Genomic DNA, 25635 nt, shown 5'->3' with positions numbered 1-25635 from the left:
ATAACTTACGTTTGTTCCATATGGTTTCTGAGTTTTGTAGTCTCATCAAGCACGCATTTAGTGATCTTAGTAATCCCAAGGCATTCAAAAATTTGATCCTATAAACTATTTATTATAAGTCAACTGTATATTGAATCAGATAAAATAATATAAATAATATTCCAGTAAATTTTAATATTTTTAATTAATTTAATTTTTAGAAAATAAAATAAAAATAAGAGAAGGTAGGATAAAGTAAGCTCGCTCTGTGGAGTGAGTGACATATATGAGGAAGGATATCATCTAATCCAGGAGGAGGCTGGGGCAGTTGCGTTGCACCGAGAGGCTTTCTCATCTCTTGCCAACTTCTTCTATCTATCGTTGCTTCCTCCGATTCGTTCCCCATAGATCTGAAGATTAAAATCCACTACTTGTTTCTGTTTCACCGTTGACCAGCTCCGATTATGAATGAACTAAAGGCCCTCCAACGTTCGAGGAGGCCGCCCACACGAAGACCACTTCTTGCCTCACACATCAGACGCTTATTTCTGGCACTTGACATCACTTACTCATCTCCGTTACGCTCCTCCGGCTATAAGTATCCACTCGCCACGCCCAGCGTTTCAGGACTCGAGACTACAATTCCAAGCACGACAACAGATAAGCTTCTCGCAGCAGCGAAAGGGAGGATCAAATGGCTTGCAGCAAGGCCCTCGCCGTCGTCCTCATCTGCCTGGTGGTGCGCTCAGCCACCGCCACCGGCGATGAATCATGCTACTGCGAATGCATCAAGCGGTGCAGGACCATCCCCGGCACCGCCCACTTCGACTGCAGCAAGGCCTGCGAGGCTGGGTGCATCTCGGGCGGCCATGAAGGCGTCGATGTATCCTGCAATCTTGGCAAGTTAGGCCCTGTCACCGCCACCGGCATGCCCGGGCAGCCGTGATCCGATGATCCATCATCGAATGCCTTATCCTTCAAGAAGACCACAAGTTACTCCTAAATCATGTTGCCCGTGGATTTTTCCCAGGTGGTCACTTGGGAAAGCACCGGAGCTTACCGTAGCAAATAATTCACGATTGCTGATCTCAAGCGATCAATGCACTTGTGATGAGATGATTAGAAAACAGATGCAGTAATGTGGCTTTATTTTCTCACATAAAACATTCATTTCCAGTGATTATGAGTAAAAAGCATGTTGAAGCATTGAAGATACTCTGTTGTAGGATTAAAATAGACCTGCTTTACCGATATAGATAGCATACCGCTGAACTGATGAAGTTGAGACAAAAAAGGTCATGGAGAAAACTGCAGCCAGTCTTGGAGCTAAACCAGATCACTTATGTGTTGGAACAACTCCTTGACATAGAACAAGCAAAAACTTTTTATTAGGCAACAATTTATGTTTTGATGCGTCCCACATCTCTTTTAAGTACCTTTCACCTGGAAAAATATAAAGCGTGTAGCTGCCTACAGAGGACCAGGAAATGTCCCATTTGCCCGTTGCTCATTCCATCTCTCGATCTGCAAAAACATCAACTTGTTAATTGCGTCTAACCATCTTGTTTCCGTTCTTGCTTGTTTATTACAAATACATAGTAAAGCAGAAGCAAATGAGCGGTTAGAAACTGAAATTAAAACTAAACTAATTCTGTCAAATGATTTATTTTGTCTTGCCATCTTATTTTGTAAAAATTGAAACTTAGACCAACCATTCATTCTTCCTTTTTCTGTCTCATTCCCCTAATACGTATGACAAAATTTGACAAAATTCAAATGCGAGTTTTCTTTAGTAGTCTACTTCCTGGCAAATGTTGTTTAAGTTGAATGAGCGGCCAAAAGTTAACGATGCATAAAAGGTAATTCTCCAGTAATATGATAAAAATACCCCCAACAAACATCCATAATAATTGTTTGTCATTTCAAGCAAGACAGTCCATGTTTCTCGGAAGTAGCACCAATAGCTTAAATCTTATTGAAGCTCCCATGCATTTATCCAACATCAGCTTTTAAACAGAAAAGTTCTCAGTTATTATGTTAAAAAGTTGTAACTCTCTTGTCAGAGTTAAATTAAAGTGTAACCAAATCCTAGTTCAGTGTGTAACATCAAATCCTATAAGGATTCATCTGATTCATTAATTTGATGTGCCTAAATCGCTTCCCAAAAATATTTATTCTCAAATGAATGACAGTGTTCTCATCAAGCCCTTGTAGAACAATTCAAGTTTTAAATCGGAGTATTACGATCTCCCTTGTAAAAGTCTTTCATTTAAATTTTCATGTCCTCGTCAAAGTCCAACATAGATCAAGATCAAATCCTATTCTTATGCATGTTTGGCTCCATAAAAATAAGATGCTAATCAAAAGACAATTTCCAACATACAGAAACTAAAACCTTTGTGTTTATCTTAAAGGACTCAGTTTTAACCCAAACTCAGAGATGATAGTAATACTAAAGAAAGAATGCTGACCCATTCGCTTGGGCAAAGAGAGCGGTAATATTTTGCAAATTTATCACACTCAGGAGCACCTTCTCCCTTTGCAGCTATGCACCTGTCAGATGCCACCATCTGTCTCTCGTTAATATGTAATAATATACAAACAGCTATTGTACCAGTGATCATATTCTCATCGTACCTGTGATATTCAATATAACGAGTAAAGCAATGCCTTGTTTGGTTTGTTGTTGGAAAACGAAAATCAGCAGGGGCTGTCTCAATCTATAGACCAACAGCAAATTTTATCAATCAGAATTCCTTTAGATGACAATATTTAAGAAATAAAATGAAACCTAAAATTTGTTCAAATTATCGAGGAATAAACAAACCTTTATAACTGGTTTCTCTTCAGCAGCCTCTTGTGATTCTGTCTCCGATTCCTCAGGAGTTTCATTAATTTCCTCTGCTACGGGAGCTTCATCACTCTTCTCCGCGACTTCTGAAGCAGGAGTTTGATTATCCATCTGTGCGCTAACTTCAACAGAACTGCCATCAGGTGGATTTTCATCTTTAGCTGTTTCATCAACAGTGGCCTGACTCAGATCTGGCTGTCCTTTGTCCTGGAGTGACCATTGCTGCATATTTTGGAACATACAATTGACAACAGAACTCTAAAACCAGTGCAAGAATTAAGCATTCTATGTCCTCTTGCAAGAATAGGCAGTGAAATATTAAATATCATGGAACCCACTAGATTCTAGCAGAAATTTAAAATGTTTCAGGATCAAACTGAAAAAACGTGTAATGCCCAACAACAATATGAATACTAAAGTACTAGGCAAAAGGATTCTGTCTCTTGAAAAACTCAAAACATGGCTACATTTCTTATATTATATGATTTATCTCGACAAGTCAGATTGCTTCATAATGATGAGATACTCCTTTCACCAGCACAAAGCCCACAGGAATGCAAGTGTAAAGCTAAAAAGTCAAAAACAAAGGCAGATTTGGAACTTGCTAGTAGTTTGCCGGAAATCAATATTTCGAGTGCATTTTTAGGTAAATTAATACATAAGGTTTAAATGAACATGTTATCCTCCATATATGCAACACAATCTGGAAGAATGTATAGGTAAGCAAACAGTGACTAATAAAAGAACCAAAAATCACATATTTAAAGTGAAATTCATGACTTTCAATAACTTAATGGTACTGGATGTCTTTACAGTCTGTTAGACAGACATTATATGCTTCAGAAGTCAAGCTCATCCATTCAAGTGATATAGACGAAAATTGTGAATCCTACCTATCATACTAGAACGAACTTGACAATATGCCCATTGAATTTCATAAGCCATAGTTAACATGTAGGACTTGAGGGATCATGTTATATCCACATATGCAATACGGCAGGAAGCAGGTGGGCTAGCGAGCCAGTCATTCAAATAGCAAGTACAAAAAGGTCATGTACGTGCAGAGGAACTTGGTCACTGAATAAAATAAAATTGGATTCAACAAAGGTCTACCATTTTGAAAAAAATCTGGGCACTGAATAAGTCATCAAATTTTGATTCAACTGAAGGGCTGAGTAGCACAAACTATAGAAAATATTTAGCTTTACTCATTTTATGTTTGTAAGAGGATATGAAGTTTCATTCGTCACTAGGAATTTCTAAAAGAGATGACTGACCAAGTTCATGAATGTGCAAGAGATCTGGAATGTAGAAAAAAACAAGCATTGGAGAAGAAGAAATGCAAAATGGAATAGTTATAGCAATATTCAACTCAATGACAATCAGAGCAACCTTCAGATCGACCACATTGTAGCTTATTCTAAATTCATGCACTAAATACCAACATGTCAACCTCGAGTTGATCTATATTTTAAGAAAAAATTCAAATAGTAGTCATAAAACTTTAGTAGAATGACTTGAGCTCAATACTTTTCAAACCCATCTTTAACTAATATGCAAGTCCCAAATTAAAAACATGAACATAATTCTATTTTTAGTCAATTTATTAGCATCTTTATGTCCCGACAAATATAATAGAAAACAATACAAAGGGCAAAGAAATTATCGTACACAAACAAAAAAACACATTGACTTAGCAAAATGCCTTCTAATAAAAGTTTGAGCTTGCTAAAATGTTCGGTAAATTTGTAATTTCGGCTCATTCCCACAGGCTCCCCATCTTTTCTTAAACGAAGAAATTATCTGTCAGCAGCTTTCGTTTCTACGGAAAAAAGTTTAAAGAACTCTAGCATGCTACCGTATGCAATCCTATTACCCTATAAACTGTCAGCAGCAGGTTAGATTTTTTTTTAGCATCAGGTTTCTAACCAAGACACACTTTAATTGGGTTTAAATGAGTCCAAATAGGAAGATAGTCATATTTAAGGTGCCCTCTGATGAGGGTAATAATAATGATGGGACACGAACTAACCTCATCTGCTCCCGGGTGACGTCTCCTAGGTCACACAGACCGAGGAGTTGCGGGGGTCGCCTGCCTCGGTCTGACCTGACAGCGCCTGGCCAAAGCAGACTAAAACGCCGACCGAGGCACGTCACCATCCTGCAGGAGCCCAGTCCTTCACGCAACGCCAATGCCGGTGTCAGACGTTATCCAATGTACGACCCTGCTCCCTGCAAGTGGGCACATCAGGAAATGGTGACCTTCCCTATAAAAACCCTCGCGTTCGGAACGAAGAGGGAGGGAGAAAAAAAAAGAAAAACCCCCTGAGACTATCGACTGACTTGATCGTCGGAGGGGTCAGGTCGAGCTCTCTCGACCCGACCTGTGTGTAGGGACGAAGACGGAGTGCCTCCCACCGAAGGCCCAGGCGAGGGGTTCCCTCCCGGAGAAAACAGTGACCCCATCGCGATCGGACCACTGCGGTCGGCTACCTCAGCAGTCTCAAGGGTCGTTCAGGAAGATCTCCAATCATTCAGACCCGAACCCAGCCATATTGGCCCCGAGGCCACGGCGTAAAGATGTTGACACTAATAGTTTAGCGCTAGAAGGAGGGCCCGAATGTCGAGGGATCGATAGATCGACCCAGACGAACCCACAACTGAGGGGTCGCACCTGATCGGGGCTCCGGGGGAATGCCCCCCGCATGGTGAACCTCGAACTGAGCACCCCGCCGCGACCTCAGAGCGCTATTGGCGGTTATTCAACGACTCGGGCTTGTCGTCGCTCGAAGGCGCCCCAATCGACCCGTCGCCCGTATCGCCCGAGGCCTTTCAGGACCTCGCTCATCAAGTCCGAGCTCTGACTGGGATGGTGCAGACCATTATCCCACTCATTTCTCATCCCGCGCACCCACCTACGATCCAACCACTACGACAATAAGAGTCGCCCGTTCGGGCTCACACGGTACCTCCGGAGCTCCCCGCGTCGCCTCGGGTCCGATCAGCCCCGCTCGAGGATCGAGCAATGAGAAACCCGAGCGCCCGCCCGGAGCCCGAGGTGTTATCTTCATATTCAACGGGCTCCCTGCGAGCCCAGCTACGCTTCGTTAACCAGCGACTCAACGGCCTGCCCGCCTGAGTCGCGCCCCTCGGCCGCAGTCTGCCCGAGTCCTGCGCGGCCTGCCCGCCTGAGCCGAGTCCCTCGGCCGCAGTATGCCCGAGTCCACCTTTGCGCGGCATGCCCGCCTAAGCCGTGTCCCTCGGCCTTAGTATGCCCGAGTCCACCTCTGCGCGGCCTGCCCGCCTGAGTCGTGCCCCTCGGCCGCAGTCTGCTCGAGTCCACCTCTGCGCGGCCTGCCCGCCTAAGCTGTGCCCCTCGGCCGCAGTCTGCCCGAGTCCACCTCTACGTGGCCTGCCCGCCTAAGCTGTGTCCCTCGGTCGCAATCTGCCCAAGTCCACCTCTGCGCGGCCTGCCCGCCTGAGCCATGTCCCTCGGCCGCAGTCTGCCCGAGTCCACCTCTACGCGGCTTGCCCGCCTGAGTCGTGCCCCTCGGCCGCAGTCTGCCCGACTCCTGCTCGGCTTGCACGCCTGAGCCGCGCCCCTCGGTCGCAGTCTGCCCGAGTCCACCTCTGCGCAGCCGTGCCCCTCTGTCGCAGTCTGCCCGAGTCCACCTCTGCGCGGCCTGCCCACCTGAGCCATGCCCCTCGGCCACAGTCTGCTCGAGTCCTGCGCGGCCTGCCCGCCTGAGCCATGTCCCTCGGCCGCAGTCTGCCCGAATCCACCTCTACGCGGCCTGCCCGCTTGAGCCATGCCCCTCGGTCGCAATTTGCCCGAGTCTAGCTCTACGCGGCCTGCCCTTTGGCTGCAGTCTTTCGAGCCCACCTCTGTGCAGCCTGCCCGCCTAGGCCGTGCACCTCGGCCATGGACTGCCCAAGTCCACCTCTACGCAGTTTGCCCGCCTGAGCTGCATACCTTGGTCGCAAACTGCATGATTCCTATGCCTCGGCGCCACCTGCTCGCCCGAGTCTTCTGCCTTGATCAAGTCATACCCTACGGTCACACGTCGCATAGGACGACGGGCCAGCAACCGACCATCACGACCCTCTGGGAAACCTCCCCAGCACTGACCAGAGGGCAAACTGGCAGGAACAACCACTTAAAGCAAAAGCCACGCCTCGGACCCCCTAGCAACAGTCGAAGCATGGCTCCCTCCGGGGGGGGAATGATGAGGGTAATAATAATGATGGGACACGAACTAATGTCATCTGCTCCCGGGTGACGTCTCCTGTGTCACGCATACCGAGGAGTTACGGGGGTCGCCTGCCTCGGTCTGACCTAACAGCGCCTGGCCGAAGCAGACCAAAACGCCGACCGAGGCACGTCACCATCATGCAGGAGCCCGGTCCTTCACGCAACGCCAATGCCGGTATCAGACGTTATCCAAGGTACGACCGTGCTCCCTACAAGCGGGCACATCAGGAAACGGTGACCTTCCCTATAAAAACCCTCGCGTTCGGAACGAAGAGGGAGAAAAAAAAAAGAAAAACCCCCTAAGACTATCGACTGACTTGATCGTCGGAGGGGTCAGGCCGAGCTCTCCCGACCCAACCTGTGTGCAAGGACGAAGACGGAGTGCCTCTCACCGAAGGCCCAGGCGAGGGGTCCCCTCCTGGAGAAAACAGTGACCCTGTCACGATCTGTAACGGACAAACTTCTAAACAAGATGTTGGATGTAATGCTTATGTCTGTCCGTTTTCTTTTGGCATGTTCATGCCTTGTACAGCAGGTAGAGGGGCGGCCGAAGGCTAAATAGTCCCATGTTAGTTGGGTTGGTGGCCTCTTTAGGCTTGTAAATAAAGGTTGTGTCATGTGGACACGTGTGAGAGCTTTTCGGTCTGTAATGGACCATTTTACCCTTTGTTGTGCAACTATTCAGAGCTTGTAAAGTTTGTTTGTAATTTGCATAGTCTATGAAGTGTTTTTCGGACATGTTTGCTTGTGGATCCCGATTGAGGTGTTCTCTTTAACCCGTTCTCTCTTTTGTTGGTCCTAAGGGACAATGGGAGGCTTCGGGGAGGCTGACCTTTGCGAACGGACGCGCGAGGGTGCCGCACGCCTTAGGCAAAACCAGCTAAGGTCGTGACATTATGGTATCAGAGCGGGACAAGCACTCATAGAAACACTTGACATGCAAATGTGGGGGACCTAGCGGGGCTGCGTTGAGGGCAGTCAGCAACGCGCGACCGTTTAAGGTAAAACGAGCATGGAGATGTAGGGAAAAGAGTCGCTCAGAGGAGCGAGCATCTGAGATTGGCATTCAGAGGAATGGCCAACCCTTCGCGCAAGGGGCACCACGAGAACAAGCAAGCTTGGAAGAATTTGGAGTGCACAAAGGTTGGGATGGCTGAGTTTGAGCTACGGCTCAACGTTGGCAACTTGACTTGATGGTGCTCTAGGCAAGCAAGGCGCTTAGCAAAGGATGAGACCATGCAAAGTGGAATGAGTTGCTCAGCGACTGAAAGAGTTGTGCAAAGCTCACAGAGGTGAGGGGAATTGCAAACTCGAAGAATTTGGTACTCATGCATGGGCTTGTATGCGGACGATGGAATGTTCGTGGCCATCCCAAGGCGGCCGAGACTCGGCGCCATGGAGCATTGAAACTTTCTCTTCGGCATGCAAAGGATACGTCCGGAAGAGGCTGAAGTGTGCAACGAGTTCAGCATGTTGCTAGGCCTTGAGGGGTGCAGCGGTGGCTGTATTGACGTGGAGGCGCAATCTAGCAAGTGCGTTTGCAGGAGGCAAGACATTGCACAGTTTGTTCAGTAGATCGGAGTAGTCCAAGGGGATGGTGGTCTCCGAAATGAAGAGAGATGTTGCTCCAACGGGGTAGTTATCCAGGAGGGATAAGTCCCGGCTCTCCAGAGGGAGAATCATGTGAGACGGACCTCACATGTTGAGGAGGAGTACCTCAACAAACAACAACTCCACGAAGCTCGGTGGACTGAGTAGGCGGCGAGGAGTTGTCGCATGATCTCGTCGAGAGAATGCATTGGTGGATGCATTGCGAGATCAAGTGGGGAGCGACCTAAAGCAACTTATGAAGGTACACTTGGAGTCGATGTGGAGATCGGACTCAAGGGAGGGCTGACCCGTGGAATGGTGGGCGTGAGGGCCACCATCGACTCAATGCAAAAACGAGGAGCGGAACAACTTGGGTGTAACTTGGCGAAGTACCCAAGCCGCATGAAGGGAGCCAGCATAGAAGTTGGAACATGGAGCAGAGGCACAGTACTTTCCTTAGACAGAGGTCAAGGACATGAACTCTTGCAGAGGCAAGAGTAGGATCATGTTGTTCCATGGGTCCTTCATTCTGACGGAGCGGACTCATCTTGCATGGTGCCAAAGACGAAGGGAGCTTCTGGGCACATGCACCTTATCTCGGAGGAGCATTTGATGGAGGAACTAAGGCGACTCAATTTGCGGAGGCGAAGTTGGGTTCAGAAGGCCTTAGCACGGGGCAAGAGGACGCAGAGGCGGGTACTCTTGAAGAATATGCCACAGTGTTGCCATTCAAGTTGCCATGAAGGAAGCAGTGCGCAGCGGAGAGTTTGCTGGTAGGGGCAGAGGCCCAGGATCCAGACAATGGTGCACAAACTACAGTGAAGTCGGTGGACTTCGGGAGCTACTAGGCGACGGACTGTCCTAGAGTGGTGCTTCATCTAGGTGTGACCCAAGAGTGGGTGGATGAAGGTCGATTGCCAAAGGAGTGAACAAAATCGAAGGTGGAGGAGACCCTGCGATGTATTGGCAGAGGCCACACATGAAGGGTTCACAATTCGAGTTTATTCCACAAAGATCAGAATGCAATGGAGATGTCACCAGGAGGCGACATGGTGCAGCGGATCGTGGTGGAACAGTTCGTGGCAATGCGATACACACAATCTGTCCCGTGAGGGTTGAGATCATATGGAGGTATGATCGGGAGCTACTGGGAGCTCCGCTTTGGTGAACAATACGACAACAAGAAGGGCTATGGATTCAAGGAGTGAAGGCCATGGTACCGCAGAGGCGGGTCTTTCGGGCGTGCACCGAATTTTGCATCAGATGAAAACCTTGGTCATCAGCATATGGGGGCTGGGTTCCACCAAGGGAAAAGTTCGAATGCAAGTACCAGTGAGTTCCATGGGAGGGACTTGATCATGCAGAGGTATGATCGAAGCAGCTGGAGAGTTGGACTTCTCCAAAGCTCATATTCGCTTAAGGGAGCCCGACAAGTCAGAGGACAAGGTCGAGTAAGCGAACGTTGCTACCAAGGAAGCTAAGGAGAACAGAATTGGTGCAAACCCTACAACGCGATGGCAGAGGCCATGCATAGGAGTTGCAGTCTGTCTTTCCATCGACCAAACAGACTGCTTAGAGAACACATAGGGGTTGAAGCAGGGGGGTCGAAAGGGGCGAGGAAGCGACGATGAGTCCAGAGGGACTTAGCTACCCAAAATCAAGCATCAGTTAGAATGGAGGTGGACTCAGAGGAGTGCCACGGAAACATATCTACTGATCGCGAAGAAAAGGGATGCAGATGCGAGGCGACGGATAGTAGTGCCATGGGCATGGCAGCGCCATGGTACCGCAGAGGCGGGACTTCCGTAAAAGTCATTGATCCCTTGCTCTCACGGAGGGAGAGCACTTGGTCTTGAAAGGGGCCGAGGAGGTGGAGCATGCAGAGGCAATCTCCAAGTACCGAGACAAGGCTGAAGGGCAGAGGCCAAGAAACTTCGTAAGACCGGTGTCAACAAGTTTCTCATCAAGATAGTCGTAAGTGAAGGACTTCGGGTCATGCAAGAGTGCACGACCAAGGAACGAAGCAGGCAGTACGCGGTGCTGTACCTTTGCTACTCAGTGGAGTAGGCGGCAGGGTTGATGGAGAAGACGGTACAATCCCAGAGGCGACCTCATCTATCAGAGAATTACTCCAAGTTGGGGTGAAAACTTCCTGCATTCTAGAAGTTCAATGGCATTGAGAAGGTGAATCACAGTAGCTAACTCAATGCAAGGAGTGCAAACACTTCAAGTGCTTCAGAAGTGTGAGCAAAGAGCAGGCGAAGGCCAGTAACCAGCTCGATGCATGAAGTACAACCTCGAGGAGGCGGGCGAAGTCAAGTAACCTTTGCCTTCTCAATTCTTAAGAGAATGGGCGAAACCGAGTACCCCAGTTCTCTTATCTATCCAGCAGAGGAGCTCTGCATAAGTTCAAAGACCCTTCGAAGATAATGGAAGACAATAGTTGTCAAATCCTCACCAACGGTGATCAGTGCTACTGAGAGTAGATTGTCCGCTTCATTTCCCAACGAAATGCCAATCGAAAGCGGAAGTGATGCGAACCTACTTGGATGTGACAACTAACTGAAAGAAGAGTCAATGAGCAGATTTTGTGGAGGAAGGACCCAAAACTTCAGAAGTTTGCGAGGCGATGCTCGTTAAAGCTCCAACAAGCATCCACCCAGTTCAAGCAGCATGTGAAAATTTTGAGAGACTGGCGCAGTAAGGATGGTCTTTTCCTTCATTTGGTGGATCCGCAGGAATCAACGAGGATCAATACAACTCAGCCAACCCCACACCAGAGTCAGAGTCATTGGCGAGTTGAAGCAGCATGGCGGATCAAAGGTTCGACTACTCAGGAACAACAGCGGAGAGCAGCTGGGAGCCAGGAGGCGCATTGCAACTGGAGCAGAAGATTGAAGACTTAGCAAAGACGAAGAGTTGCAGTGTTCACAAAGGCTTCGACGAGGACGTCGAAGGGATAAGTGGGGGAGAATGTAACGGATAAACTTCTAAACAAGATGTTGGATGTAATGCTTATGTCTGTCCGTTGTCTTTTGGCATGTTCATGCCTTGTACAACAGGTAGAGGGGCGGCCGAAGACTAAATAGTCTCATGTTAGTTGGGTTGGTGGCCTCTTTAGGCTTGTAAATAAATGTTGTGTCATGTGGACACGTGTGAGAGCTTTTCGGTCTGTAATGGACCATTTTACCCTTTGTTGTGCAACTATTCAGAGCTTGTAAAGTCTGTTTGTAATTTGCATAGTCTATGAAGTGTTTTTCGGACATGTTTGCTTGTGGATCCCGATTGAGGTGTTCTCTTTAACCCGTTCTCTCTTTTGTTGGTCCTAAGGGACAATGGGAGGCTTCGGGGAGGCTGACCTTTGCGGACGGACGCGCGAGGGTGCCGCACGCCTTAGGCAAAACCAGCTAAGGTCGTGACAGATCGGACCACCGCGGTCGGCTACCTCAACAGTCTCAAGGGTCGTTCAGGAAGATCTCCAGTCAATAGGACCCGAACCCAGCCGTATTGACCTCGAGGCCACGGCGTAAAGATGTTGACACTAACACCCTCTGCCCATTGTCATTCCCAACATGATGTAGTGGTAGGGTGTTATTTTCCTTTTCTTTTGGTATCCGATCTACCCATCCGTCGATACCCGTGTAGCTGGTTATTAGGGTTTGGGTTCGGTTGAAATTGGGAAACACCGACCCGCTGCCATCCCTGCCATTTAGGTCAATTACCAGGAGCGATGACAAAGCCTCTCCCGTAAATTCTACATCAAAATCTCTACTTAAATTTGGCGTCGTTCTTCGCAAGCGCATTAATGTCAAGTAATAAGTAAATTTGCAATTCAGTCCAAAACCGAAACCTTTTCTTGGGAGTTCCCTCGAACAGATCATAATCAGATTCTTCATTACGGTCTCCAATAGCAACAGACGCCTACAACTAAACCAACAACGGATCTACAGCAAAGGAAGCGCCTGCCATCAGATGAAAAGATTGCAGTTGACAGACTATAATTCCTCGAATCCGGAGACCAAAAAAGCAAGAACCAAAATAGATCGGGAAAGATGCGTCTCAGATCATCAAAAGGTAACCGAAGCGAAAAGAAGGATTCGCACCTCGGATGGGGTGGGGGTTTTCTCCGGGACGGCGTCCGCCATAACCGGTGACTCGATCACTCGAAGACGGCGGCGTTCAGCCCACAACACTCGGGGCGCGCGAGAGACAGAGCGAGAGAGAGAGATAAGGGACAGTACACCTACCGGTTTAATTGGAGGGTTGGAGAAACATCTCCACGATTCCAGCGGAGCAACCAAATTTGACGGCCTCTGGTGGGGCCCAGACCACCTGCTTCCACCCCACACCATTAACCACCCGGGTGAGTAAGCTTTGTCTGGCGGGGGACACGTGCCTCGTGTCCCCACCCCACCCTAAATGTACATATAATGCACGTGAAGGTTCTCCCGCACACATCACCCTCGAAATCTCTCAGGGACGATGTGGCATCCGAGGTGAAACGGTGGACCCCGCTGCCACCACCATTTCAATTGGATACGTCGCTGGCGATCTGAAGCGGCTCAAGAATGAAATCACAGTAACGTACTCCTTTTGTGGTTTCCAAGTACATATCAAATGAACACGAATAAATGGATCACCCTTCCATTATTCTTAAACATCACAAGTAATGTTCAAGTAAAGTTATTGCCTTTTTTTATTACAAACCAGAAGAAACGAACACACTTTGAAAGGCCTCTCTCTATGTGAGACTCTTCCCTTTGAAATTTTCTTTACCTATCCATCCATATGATGCACCTGAGACTCTTCCCTGCCATCAGCAGCTCAAAAGCTTTGTTTATGTCATGAAAGCCAACCTCATGTGTTATGAACTCATCCAGGTGAAGCTCCTGTGACCACAAAGGAGCAGCTTGGCATCAGATGGTCAAACAAACATGGAGGCATAAACTCGAAGCTGGTGATTTGAAGCAAACCTTATTAAGGTATCGATTCATCAGTATTGGAATGTCGGTTTTCGGCTTGATTCCCCCAAGCAATGAGCCAATGATGGATTTTCCTTGCAAGATCTCCAAGGTGCTTATGCTCATTGGTGAGAGATGCATTTCCAACCCAAGAATGATCGTCTTGCCCCAACCCTGCACGCCACAGTACAGAAGAGCCAAGTCTATTCAACTGTTGGTGTTCAAAGAGAAGGGGGAGAAGAGCCAACCGGTCGACAGCTTTGGAATGCATCTTGCATCAGTGATGCTAAGCCGATGCACTCAAAGCAATAATCTGCACCTCCACCGGTCATTTCCTTGATCACCTGTCGGAGCATGGATTAGAAGAGAATTATAAGATGTAGGTAGTCTTGATACATGTTGTTCTAAAGCAAATAATCCCTGAATTGCTTAGATGAAGAAAAAGAGCAGCGTTACAACCTCACTGACAGATCGCTCTCCGATGTCCTTTGGGTTTACGAAATCAGTGATCCCAAACTTCTTCCCTAGAAGACACAGGAAACCATGCACTCATATATCTTTTTCTTTTGATGCGGTACACTAGAAAATGCCAATGAAGCCATAACTATATGAACAATAGACAGCTTGGGTATGATTCACAGTACACCTTTTCTTTGAGCAGAAGGTGAAATTTCTCATCAAAACAAATAAATCAGTCCTATAATTAGCAGCTGCATGGACTCAGGAACAGCTAACAAGACACTCTATTCGCATGTGTGCATGCTTGCTCTGCAATTTGACAAGAGGCTTTGAATCTAAAGCATGTAGATGTTCTACGATGAATTCTACTGTCCATATCATATGGAGGTAAAGAGGCCATTGCCCCTAATCTGATGAGATGACTGGAATCAACACTTGGAGAGGAGAGGCTTTTAAAGAAGAAAGCACACACAGATAGATTCATTAGGAGCTCTGAGTAGGCCTTACCGATCTCAAACTTGTCAGGGTTCAGATCAACACCTATAATCCTGCCTGCACCTTGCAGCCTCGCCCCTTCTGCAACCTGTAAGTCAAGATAAGTGCAGTGCTCATCATCTGTAGAGATTGAAACTGAGTGATAGACATACACTTCATCAGCGGTGGAGAGGCCTCAGTAAGTAGTAATTCATCCTTTTGCCCATGTAATCAATTCCCATAAACAATTTGGTATGCATAAAATCTAAATAAAGCTCTTAGTGGATCCACAGATAACCCCTAACGCATGAGAATTCATGTTCATTGACATTCTCAATCAATACCTTTGAGGTCAAGTTTATATAATTACTGAATACAGAAGTGACAATAATTATTTGAGTGAATGATAAATAAATGAAATGTTAATTACCGCCAATCCGACAGATCCAAGTCCAAAGACAGCCACCGTAGATTTAGGCTCCACAGCAGCCACCTTCCAAGCAGCCCCCACTCCTGTGTCATAGTTCACATGAACTCCATCAGCTAGCAATAAATAATCTCAGCATGCATTACTGTAGAGAGAATCCAAGTAAGGTCTTCTGGATCCAGAACTGAAGAACAGATTTTTGCTAGCAGACAACCCAACTTATCATTTTTCTTTCTTTCTACTTTGATTGGGGAATCAAATGGTACTATTGGTGCTGGCAGATGCTGATCCAGATTTTTCCTTGTCTTTTTTCAGGAGATCAGATAGGTGCACCTAAAGTCAATAGTAGTAGGTTTAGATGTTGGGCTCCAACGTTTGGTTCATCTAATTCAAGTCAAACAAGTCTTAATCGAGTCGATTACGAGTTAGTTACGAGCTATTTAGTTCAATTGAATCAGATATAATATCAATATTCAACGGTGGCCTTATAGTAGGAATGGATTCAACATTCAACTAAATTTATTATTTATAAATTATAATATTATTAATTAACTTTGATAATAATTTTATTTAAAAAAAATAAAATAAAATAAACTAATTACGAGAATACAAACAAACTAATGGGTTCACCTCACCTAAAGATCCACCACTCAGTCCAAATGAAAAATAAAAGATAGAAAATATATATAGTGAGAAATGGTGAATGGGGGATGAGACAGGAATAGAAGCGGATTAGAGGATAAGGAACGATAGGGGACACAAATAAATGCCGCTTCATCCCGTTCACATCCCTAAAACAATGTACATAAAATGTCCACTTTCTTGTTTGGTAGCTTTGGTTTTGTACGTCAGACTGCGGGTGGCTGGCTCGTCTTTATCAACTGGCCCAACCCATGGCAAGTATGTCTCCCTAGACGTCTCAGCTGATACCGATTACATTGAAGGTACCTCCTCATACTGACGTTTACCTAATGCATAGAAATATCCAACGGAACATCTGTCATCTGTCTGATTCGAGACAAGTGACAGTAAAATCCAACACAGTGTAGCTCTCAAGCTCCGGCAGCAGCTACAGAGCTTTTGGTTTGCACAGAAATCGATTCACATCAGCATTGATTAGCGGTATCAGGATGTCGGAATGTCAAACCGTAGACGAAGGAAACTTGCGTTCAGGGAGGTCAACCATGTCATGGTAAATGGCTTTTGCAGGATTGTATGACCTAATCATGGTTATTAATTTGCTCACCGGTGGAGACGCCGCAGCTGAGGAGGCAGGCCTTCTCGGGCGGCATGGCGGCAGCCACCTTGACGACGCGGGTGACGTCCACGACGGTGTACTCGCTGAAGCTGGAGACGTTGAGGAAGTGCTGCACCGGCGCCCCGGAGGCGTCGGTGAACCGGGAGGTGCCGTCCCGCGACATCACCACGTCCAACAGTCCGAGCGGCACCCCCGTGCACACGTTGCTCCGCACCGACCGGCAGTCGACGCAATCGCCGCAGTGCGCCAGGCAGAACGGCAGCACCATGTCGCCCACGCTGACCTCCTCCACATGCTCCCCCACGCTCTCCACCACCCTGAACGTAGCATCGACAGACAAATCAATCCATCGCGTCCTGCGGCCGCCGTCCGATGAACTGATATCAAATGCAACGAACCGCTTACCCGACGGCTTCGTGGCCGAAAATTTTGGGGAAGCCAGCGGGATCCTGCGGCGACGAGAGAAGACGAAGGTGAGGGGGAAAGTCGATGCAGGAACGCAAGGGATGGGGCTTACCTTGATGCTCCAGATGGTGACGTCGCTGTGGCAAAGGGAGGTGCAGATGATCTTGATGCGGACTTCGTAGGCTTTGGGCGGCGCCACCACCACCTCCTCGATCTGGAGCGGCTCCCCGCCGGCTCTGCACACCGCAGCTGCCACCGGGGTGTTTGGAAGTGAGCGTTCGCGGAAAAGAAAGGTAGAGGTGAGAGCCAATTGATTTACCTCTGCATCTGATGGGCTTCGGGGCACTGCTCTCGTCCATCTCTCTCTCTCTCTCTCTCTGAACACCTGCAGAAGACCTGAGCGGTACTACCACGGAACGATCCGATGGAGTCTAATCCGACTGTATCTTATAGCCACACGACCGTCTCCCGCTTAATCCCAGTTTTGATATATAACCATGATGTGTTTGCCACGTGACCTTTTTTTTCGACACGTGAACAATATATAAACTAAATAATTATATTCAAATTAATTCAAATGTATATTAACTAATAAAATTCGAATAAAACAAAATCAAATATAATGGGTTATACCATAAACGGTAAGGCCTCCACGCAACATAACTCCAAAGGCCTCATTTAGGCCTTACGATTTGGGTTACATTGGCTCTATAGCTTATAGCTTATGTCAACCCTATCTTGGCTAACGAGTTAGACCGATCCGAGTCTCCGTTGGGTCATTATAAACCTTGAACATGTGTTGAACCAGACTTGTGCTCGAGTCCAGGTTAAACCGGATTGGGTTGGCCTGATTCGACTCGGGTCTGACTTGATTCAAACATGAATTCAATTAAACATATTTTTTAACAAAATTTTAAAAAATTTAAAATAATACTTCTAATCACTCAGTAAAGTTCCAAACTTACATGTTAAACAATCAAAATATAAATATAATTAATAAGGTTATAAATTAATTTTTATGAATTAAAAATGTTAATAAATCAGTAATCCCGAATTAAAAATTTTATAATTCGTGAAATATTTATAATTATTAAATCATGCATTTCATGTATTTCCATCTAAAATATCGATTAATAATTCTAAATCAAAATTTTCTTCTTCTAAATATAAGAATATGAATCAAGAATGATAAATAAAAATTCAACGAGAATCGGATAACTTACCTATCCTAAAAATCACCTTGCACCTTTTTTTCTCGAATTAGAGTCTCAATTCTTATACTTCTATTAATATAGTAGAGAGAGAATTGTCTTAGGGCTATGAGTCATCAGTAATCTAAATATTTATTTATTTCCTATTTTGATTAGGTTCAAACCCTCTTTTAGGCTATCCAATCATTAAAAACCATTAAAAAAGGAAATGTATTTATATTATAACTGATATGTAATATATCTTTTGAATCAAATTAATTTTAGATTTATCTTGAATTTAATTTATTTTAGGATTATATTCCTCCCCCTAAAAAATTTGGTTTCTAAATTTGATTTTATCGTATTAAAAAAAGGGTAATATTCTTTAATGTCATCTTCTCGTTTATGTGATATCCCCTATTCCTCGGGATTTATTTTTTCATTTTCAATATATGGATTGACTATTTTAGAAAAAATAGCATCATTTCTCGAATTTAGTGGCTGATTTGATGTTAGCCTTTGACATACTTATTAAAGATAGATGTGATATTAGCCTTTGACTAAATTTGAAGTTAAATTTGACTATAATTGACTTTCACTTTGACTCGATTCAACCATTGACTAAATCAGTCTTTTGATTTTGATCCTAAGTGGCTCAAATCAAGATTAACACTAGCTTTAATTAAACCAATAATTTAGGGTCCATTCGATTATCATCTAATTAAACCCTATTGACTCATGATTTTATTAATGATGATAATTTATTATCATTATTAATTTTTAGTATACGCCCTTTGAGATTAATATATATATATATATATATATTATTGGAAATTGTTATATATATTATTTCCCAAAAGAAACTCTAAAATCTTTAAGACAGATGAATTGCTTCCACTACATCTGCAACCGCCGAGATCTCTCCTCTAGCGGGCGTCTCTATTTCCTCCTCTCTTACTCAAATGGTAGGAGCAAATCATCGACTTCCGCCTCATCGTCGCCATCCCCCGATGCGGCACCGCCACGGCCACTGCAACCGTCGCTCGGTTCTTCCGCCAAATCTTGATTTCTACAAGTAAGATAAGAGAGGACGTTTTAGGGATCCTCTTATATGTTCCTCTTTTTCTCCTTTTGCTTATCAAGCAAGCAACTAAGTGATGAATAGTGGATCGCATGCACGCGATTGATCTGCCGTCTTCCTCTGCTGCCTAAATCTTATTTCTAATTGGTCAGAGGTTTTCTTTTACTAAATAAATAGAGCTTCTTTGTGTGTTTTCTTTAGGTCTTCGAAACAATGGTTGCTAAGTGAGAGTGAGACTAGGCTTCCTCCTCCCACAAAGCATCTACTGCTTCAGAAGTGGTGCCGCTGAATGCTGGCGGTAAATATTGGTGCTTGGAAGGTAGATGTAGTGCTTCGGGGAGAGAGAGAGAGAGGGGTTGGGCTGCATGACAACTGATGACGATAGTTCACAAAAAAAATTGACTTAAAAGGAAAAGAGTAGCAGTTTTTGTCTCTGGTGGCGGTTTAAATTTTAGTGCTATTCATGAAGCAACCAAGGGAGGATTAGTTCATGGAGATATTACAGTTTTGGTCACAGATAAACCTGTGTTCCTGGAATGCTTTTAAAGGTTAGCAGAGGTTGCTGCATGCAATGCTATTCACAGCAAGGTAGCAGTTCAATATTTGGTATTAAGAAAAAAAGACTCAACTATGGGATTCACCCAAATGTTAACATCCACAGGACTGACCATTTATTGCTTAGTTTTGATTTTTGTGTTATCATGATCGTCTCATATAAAGATTTAACTCGAGATGATGGATTAATTCAACAAAGGCTTGGACTCAAGGTAAGTGGTTCGTTGACCTAAGTAGGTGTTTTTAAAATTATAACTATAATTGTTATTTTCGAATAGTAAATTTTTTTTGGGTGAGCATGTATTTCTATTGTTTGGATATGATAGCATATTATATGCTTTGCTCAAATATGATTTATGTTTTTAATGCTTGTATCATGATATGCTTCCATGATGTACTAGTTATTAACTTGTTGTTGTTCGTTTTAATCATGAATTATTAATTTAGTCATGAATTAATGTGTGTATTTATACTAAGTGACAAAGAAGACGAGTGGTAAATTCTATATATAAGTATTTTTATAATTTTTTCAAGCTATCTCTCATTAATTCAACTAGAAAGGCTTATACCTCATTGCATATTCCAAGCGTTATAAACCTTTGGACCGATAAAAGGATGATGTTCAAGTCCACTGAGGCGAAGGCAATGAGGTAGCATGAGTGGTAGTAGCTTTGTAGGGGGAATTACAGAGAAGATATGTTTTCTTATGATTTTCAAGGGTAACTTACTATCATCATATGAGAAAGGTATCATTGGATGATAAACCTGACATGTGAGATGACATTTAAGTCCACCAAGGATGGTGTCCACGGGATTTGATTCCTTTGTGTTTAGTATGACTATCTAGTTATTTTATTTTCTGAAAAAAATATTAAAAGTATATTGTTATATAGTGTATATGTACACTGAAAATAGAAGGAAATGCATCGGGCATGAATACAAGTACAACATGAATGTAATGAATTAGAGGAGTTCTCGATTCTTGAACTTATTGATTTGATCATGTAAACTGCATGTGTTTTTTTTTTTTTTTTTTTGCTTTTCTGTCCTATGAGGGGGGCTTGTTGGGTATTTTATTTATATCTCCACATGTCATCCAGGATTGGAGGTGCATTTTGGGGTTCAATATGTGTCAAAAAGGATCTTACGAACTGATGAAAGTATTGATATTAGGGGAAAAAATAGAGTGACTCGCAAATATGAAATAGATATTTTCATAATGCATTAATCTTTCATAAAGGAAAGTTTTTCTTTGGATTTAATGTCCATTTTGAATGATGACACACAGGTCCTATTTTAGACTCTATTCTTAGTGATTAAAAGTTTCTTCTTATTTGTAAAGAAAAAATTCTGGTTTCAAGGTCATGGCAAATGAACACAAATGGTGGATCACTCTTCCATTATTCTTAAACATGCGTACGCAGCCACATCACAAGGAATGTTCAAGTTATTGCCTTTTTTATTACAAACCACAAAAGAGCACGCTTTGAAATGCCTTTGTTTTTTACAATCTTCTTTACCTATCCATCCATATGATGCACCTGAGACTCTTCCCTGCCATCAGTAGCTCAAAAGCTTTGTTAATGTCATGAAAGCCAACCTCATGTGTTATGAACTCATCCAGGTGAAGCTCCTGTGACCGCAAAGGAGCAGCTTGGTATCAGATGATCAAACAAACATGGAGGCATAAACTTGAACCAGGTGATTTAAAGCAAACCTTATTAAGGTATCGGTTCATCAGTATTGGAATGTCGGTTTTCGCCTTGATTCCCCCAAATAATGAGCCCATGATGGTTTTTCCCTGCAAGATTTCGTAGGGGTTTATGCTGACTGGTGAGAAGTGCATTTCCACCCCAAGAATGATCGTCTTTCCCCAACCCTGCATGCCACGGTATAAAATGCAAAATCTTTAATCTAATGGAAGTTCAATTCTTCATCTAATCATAGCTATTTCTTTGTCTAGTCTGTTTTCTAATTCTAAGTAGGCATTGGCTGAATGCATCAATAAGAAAGCCTCAAGTCTACTGATTTTGCTTTTAGAATTCAACCGATGGTGCTAAAGGAGAAGAGGGAGAAGTGCGAACCGGCCGACAGCTTTGGAATGCATCTGACATCAATGATGCTAAGCCGATACACTCAAAGCAATAATCTGCACCTCCACCAGTCATTTCCTTAATCACCTGTTGAAGCATGAATTAAAAGAGAATTATAAGATGTAGATACTCTTGAGATGGAGTGTTCCAAGGCAAGTTAGCCCTGAAATGTTTAGATCAAGAAAAAGAGTAGTGTTACAACCTCACTGATAGATCGCTCTCCGATGTCCATTGGGTTTACGAAATCGGTGACCCCAAACGTCTTCCCTAAACCATACACGAAACCATGCATTCATAGTTACTTCTTTTGATAAACTACTCTAGAAAATACCAATAAAGCCATATCTATACCAGTAATAGACAGCTTGTGTATGATTCACAGTACACTTATTTGAGCAGAATGTGATATTCATAATCAAAACAAATAATCTTTTATATGATTAGCAGTTGCATGGACTCAGGAACAGCTAACAGTGTACTCTATTTTCATGTGTGCATGCTTGCTATGCTATTTGACATGATGCTTTGAATCTAAAGCGTGTAGGTATTCTACATTGAATTCTACTGACCATATTTAGATTGCAAGACAGATGCATATGGAGGTGAAGAGGCCATTGCCCCTAATCTGAGATGACTGGAATCAACATTTGGAGATGCTTTTAAAGAAGAAAGCACGCAGAGATAGATTCATTAGGAGCTCTGAGGAGGCCGTACCGATCTCAAACTTGTCAGGGTTCAGATCAACACCTATAATCCTGCCTGCGCCTTGCAGCCTCGCCCCTTCTGCAACCTGTAAGTCATGATAAGTGCAGTGCAGTGCAATGGTCATCATCTATAGAGATTGAAACAGAGTGACAGACAGACAGTTCATCAGCGGAAGAGAGGCCTCACTAAGTAACTCATCCTCAATTCCCATAAACAAATTTGGTATGCATAAAATCTTAATAAAGCTAAACTTACAATTAAACGTTCTTAGTGGATTCGATTAAATGTTCATGAAAATTCATGTTCATTGACGTTGTCAATTTGAGTGAATGATAGATGATGTGACAATTATCGAGTACCTACCTACCTTGATGTCAAGTTAATGATTACTTGAGTGAATGATCAATAAATGAAACGTAAAAGAATAAATTGTATTTAAAATTAATTACCGCCAATCCGACAGATCCAAGTCCGAAGACTGCCACCGTAGATTTAGGCTCCACAGCAGCCACCTTCCATGCACCCCCCACTCCTGAATCATAAGAACTCCTGTATCAGTTAGCTCACAAAAGACCAAATGAAATAACCACAGCATGCGTTACTCGAGATAGAGAATTCGATCCACTAAAGAAATAAGATCGAAATCTGAATGACAGGGTTTGCTAGCTGACAGCCAATCTTATATTTTTGTTTGCTTGTACTTTCTTTGATTGGGGAAATCAAACGGTAGTAGTATTGGTGATGTAGATGTGGATCCAGTTTTTTGGTGGTCTGTTCTCAATAGATCAGATGGGTGTTCATAAACAAAGTCAAATGGTGTTGTATGATCGAGGCATGAAGAAAGGCAACCATTTTAAATCTACCGAGTGCAGATGTGACGATCACTTGGTTGTTTGCAGCTTTGTATAGTATGTCAGAATTAGGTCGGCTGGCTTGTCTTTATCTACTGGCCCAAACCACTGTATGGCTCCTTGGATTTCTCAGCTGTAACATCTTTTTGACTTCGGAGGTGCCTCTCATGACACTAATGTTTACCCAATTGCATAGAAATATCCAGTGGAACATCTGTCATCTCTGACTCGAGACATGTGAAGTGACATCCAACATAGTGTTATGCTCGCAAGCGACAGAGCTTTTGGTTTGCACGTCAATCGATTGACATCGACATTGATCAGCGGTAAAATGATGTTGGAGCGTTAACCGTAGACGAAGGAAACTTGCGTTCAGGGAAGTCAACCATGGCTTTCGCAGGCTTGTATCACCTAATCATGGTAATTAATTTGCTTACCGGTGGAGACGCCGCAGCTGAGGAGGCAGGCCTTCTCGGGCGGCATGGCGGCAGCCACCTTGACGACGTGGGTGACGTCCACGACGGTGTACTCGCTGAAGCTGGAGACGTTGAGGAAGTGCTGCACCGGCGCCCCGGACGCGTCGGTGAACCGGGAGGTGCCGTCCCGCGGCATCACCCCCTCCTGGAGTCCGAGCGGCACCCCCGAGCACATGTTGCTCCGCACCGACCGGCAGTCGACGCAATCGCCGCAGTGCGCCAGGAAGCACGGCAGCACCATGTCGCCCACGCTGACCTCCTCCACGTGCTCCCCCACGCTCTCCACCACCCTGAACCGGGCATCGACAGACAAATCAATCCAGCACGTCCTGCGTCCGCCGCCCGATGAGCCGATATCAAATGGGAACCAAGCGCTTACCCGACGGCTTCATGGCCGAAAATTCTGGGGAAGCCGGCGGGATCCTGCGGCGACGAGAGCAGACGAAGGTGAGGAGAAGGACGATGCAGGCACGCAAGGGATGGGGCTTACCTTGATGCTCCAGATGGTGACGTCGCTGTGGCAGAGGGAGGTGCAGATGATCTTGATGCGGACTTCGTAGGCTCTGGGCGGCGCCACCACCACATCCTCGATCTGGAGCGGCTCCCCGCCGGCTCTGCACACCGCAGCTGCCACCGGGGTGTTTGGAAGTGAGCGTTCGAGGAAAAGACAGGTAGAGGTCAGAGCCAATCGATTTACCTCTGCATCTGATGGGCTTCGGGGCACTGCTCTCGTCCATCTCTCTCTCTCTCTCTCTCTCTCTCTCTCTCTCTCTCTCTTTCTCTCTGTCTCTCTCTGAACAGAAGCAGAAGACTAGAGCGGTATGAATGGTCCCTATGATTCCCCGTCGTTTGGGACATCTCTCTATTATAGAGCTTCTTCTTATTCTAAATGCATCCTTTGTCTGTCTATTAATGCCAATTTTGATAGGTTGAATTGCTGTTTTTGTTGCATTTCTTTCCTATCAATACCCATGCTTTAAAAATTCTAAAATAATACTTCTAATCACTCAAAAATCATCGATTAGTCAAATAAAGTTCCAAAGATACATGTTAAATAACCATAATAGAAATATAATTAATAAGGTTCTAAATTAATTTTTCATGAATTAAAAATCTTAACAAATCATTAAACCCGAATTAAAATTTCTTTTACAATTCTTAAAATAATTTAGATCAAACCTTATGAAATAAATGTATAAAGAGAGTAAAATAATCTAAAATAAACTTTCCAATAGCTAATAAATCATACATTTCATTTCATGTATTTGGATCCAAAATATCGACTAATAATTCTAATTTTTTTCAAATATTTTGCTATTATAAATAAAAATCAAATAAGAGCAAGAGCAAGATCACCTCTAACCTATTATCTCGAATCGGAACATTACCCCTCTGTTTATATTTGTATACCAAAGGGAAGGGGGTTTAATCAAGTTTATTATGACATTCTATTTGTCCAATAAAAAAATTTAGTTTCTAAATTTGATATTGCCCTAGTGAAAATGATTTGGATATTGATTACATTCCTCCTATGTGATTTTATTATTTGCATGGTGTTCTCAATACACCTTTACGAGAGACATAATTTTATTTCTTACGATATACTCATTTGATCGACTGCCTTAAGAAAGTAACATCATTTGTAAAATTTAGTGGCTGATATGAAATAACATGAGTCGTGTCTTTGATGTACTTTCGAAGGATAAAAATACGGAATATATCATGTACAATAATTAGTGTAAGGGGGCTATGCCAACCGATCCCTTTTCAGAATTTTATAAATACCAAAAGTCATGTGAGCCAATTTATCCTTACGATCAAATCTCATAATTTTTTTAGAGAATTATTGTGGTCTTGATACCGTGGAGTGAGGATCGACACTACTCGATCGTAACCCGAAGACATGAAGTTGTCCAAACGATCCTCGTGGCGATTTAACGATTCGGTTGATGCAGCACTAAGGTATCCAAGGCGGCTTTGGAGAAGTCTCTAGCTTCCCAAGGTGGTCTGATGTGAGCTTTGGTCTCT

At 44.2% G+C, this 25635-nt stretch overlaps 3 protein-coding genes and 1 long non-coding RNA gene across 7 annotated transcripts; 1 reads left to right on the top strand and 3 right to left on the bottom strand.

The window, feature by feature from the left end:
- Positions 1–1110: 1110 nt before the first annotated feature.
- Positions 1111–12935, bottom strand: LOC103991430 (cytochrome c oxidase subunit 6b-1). Of its 3 annotated transcripts, none has more exons than XM_009410892.3 (6): positions 12776–12935; positions 2807–3052; positions 2617–2699; positions 2451–2532; positions 1416–1503; positions 1111–1338 (listed from the first exon to the last, which is right to left on the bottom strand). In XM_009410892.3, exons 1-5 carry the CDS (start codon positions 12815–12817, stop codon positions 1450–1452), a joined length of 507 nt encoding a protein of 168 aa, XP_009409167.1. In that variant the 5' UTR covers positions 12818–12935; the 3' UTR covers positions 1111–1338; positions 1416–1449. The 3 variants fall into 3 exon arrangements, with proteins under 3 accessions (XP_009409167.1, XP_009409168.1, XP_009409166.1); XM_009410893.3 differs by having other exon boundaries at positions 1423–1503; XM_009410891.3 differs by having other exon boundaries at positions 1111–1503.
- A 355-nt stretch (positions 12936–13290) lies between these two features.
- LOC103991424 (alcohol dehydrogenase-like 7) lies at positions 13291–17109 on the bottom strand. The gene is made up of 10 exons (XM_065191725.1): positions 16976–17109; positions 16769–16905; positions 16657–16700; positions 16240–16568; positions 14997–15079; positions 14600–14675; positions 14093–14157; positions 13882–13977; positions 13646–13807; positions 13291–13561 (listed from the first exon to the last, which is right to left on the bottom strand). The coding sequence occupies exons 1-10, from the start codon at positions 17013–17015 to the stop codon at positions 13445–13447; spliced, it is 1149 nt and encodes a 382-aa protein (XP_065047797.1). The 5' UTR covers positions 17016–17109; the 3' UTR covers positions 13291–13444.
- Positions 17110–18737: 1628 nt separating this feature from the next.
- LOC135678661 (uncharacterized) lies at positions 18738–22600 on the top strand. 2 transcript variants are annotated; one of them, XR_010515040.1, is made up of 4 exons: positions 18738–18921; positions 19129–19694; positions 21107–21373; positions 21523–22600. It is a non-coding gene; the product is annotated as an uncharacterized LOC135678661 (long non-coding RNA). The 2 variants fall into 2 exon arrangements; XR_010515041.1 differs by lacking the exon at positions 19129–19694.
- Positions 20855–24465, bottom strand: LOC103991429 (alcohol dehydrogenase-like 7). Its single transcript, XM_065191724.1, has 10 exons — positions 24305–24465; positions 24098–24234; positions 23987–24030; positions 23569–23897; positions 22730–22812; positions 22290–22365; positions 21778–21842; positions 21567–21662; positions 21200–21361; positions 20855–21115 (listed from the first exon to the last, which is right to left on the bottom strand). Exons 1-10 carry the CDS (start codon positions 24342–24344, stop codon positions 20999–21001), a joined length of 1149 nt encoding a protein of 382 aa, XP_065047796.1. The 5' UTR covers positions 24345–24465; the 3' UTR covers positions 20855–20998.
- Positions 24466–25635: the final 1170 nt, after the last annotated feature.

Source organism: Musa acuminata, chromosome BXJ1-7 (assembly GCF_036884655.1).
Source record: "Musa acuminata AAA Group cultivar baxijiao chromosome BXJ1-7, Cavendish_Baxijiao_AAA, whole genome shotgun sequence".
NCBI lineage: Eukaryota > Viridiplantae > Streptophyta > Magnoliopsida > Zingiberales > Musaceae > Musa > Musa acuminata.
The sequence above is the reverse complement of the archived record's forward strand: the minus strand, read 5'-3'. Positions and strand labels throughout refer to the sequence as shown.

What these genes read in the sequence shown, in the direction of transcription:
- LOC103991430 (XM_009410891.3), bottom strand. Translation starts at nt 12,817, where the DNA reads ATGGCGGACGCCGTCCCGGAGAAAACCCCCACCCCATCCGAG. An exon ending in AAACCCCCACCCCATCCGAG is followed by an intron (nt 3,053 to 12,775) that starts GTGCGAATCCTT and finishes CAAAATATGCAG; the next exon opens with CAATGGTCACTCCAGGACAA. An exon ending in AAGAGAAACCAGTTATAAAG is followed by an intron (nt 2,700 to 2,806) that starts GTTTGTTTATTC and finishes GTTGGTCTATAG; the next exon opens with ATTGAGACAGCCCCTGCTGA.
- LOC103991424 (XM_065191725.1), bottom strand. Translation starts at nt 17,015, where the DNA reads ATGGACGAGAGCAGTGCCCCGAAGCCCATCAGATGCAGAG. An exon ending in CCCTGACAAGTTTGAGATCG is followed by an intron (nt 14,158 to 14,599) that starts GTAAGGCCTACT and finishes TGTGTCTTCTAG; the next exon opens with GGAAGAAGTTTGGGATCACT. An exon ending in GAGAGCGATCTGTCAGTGAG is followed by an intron (nt 13,978 to 14,092) that starts GTTGTAACGCTG and finishes ATGCTCCGACAG; the next exon opens with GTGATCAAGGAAATGACCGG.
- LOC103991429 (XM_065191724.1), bottom strand. Translation starts at nt 24,344, where the DNA reads ATGGACGAGAGCAGTGCCCCGAAGCCCATCAGATGCAGAG. An exon ending in TTCGGCCATGAAGCCGTCGG is followed by an intron (nt 23,898 to 23,986) that starts GTAAGCGCTTGG and finishes TGCCCGGTTCAG; the next exon opens with GGTGGTGGAGAGCGTGGGGG. An exon ending in CATTCCAAAGCTGTCGGCCG is followed by an intron (nt 21,362 to 21,566) that starts GTTCGCACTTCT and finishes CGTGGCATGCAG; the next exon opens with GGTTGGGGAAAGACGATCAT.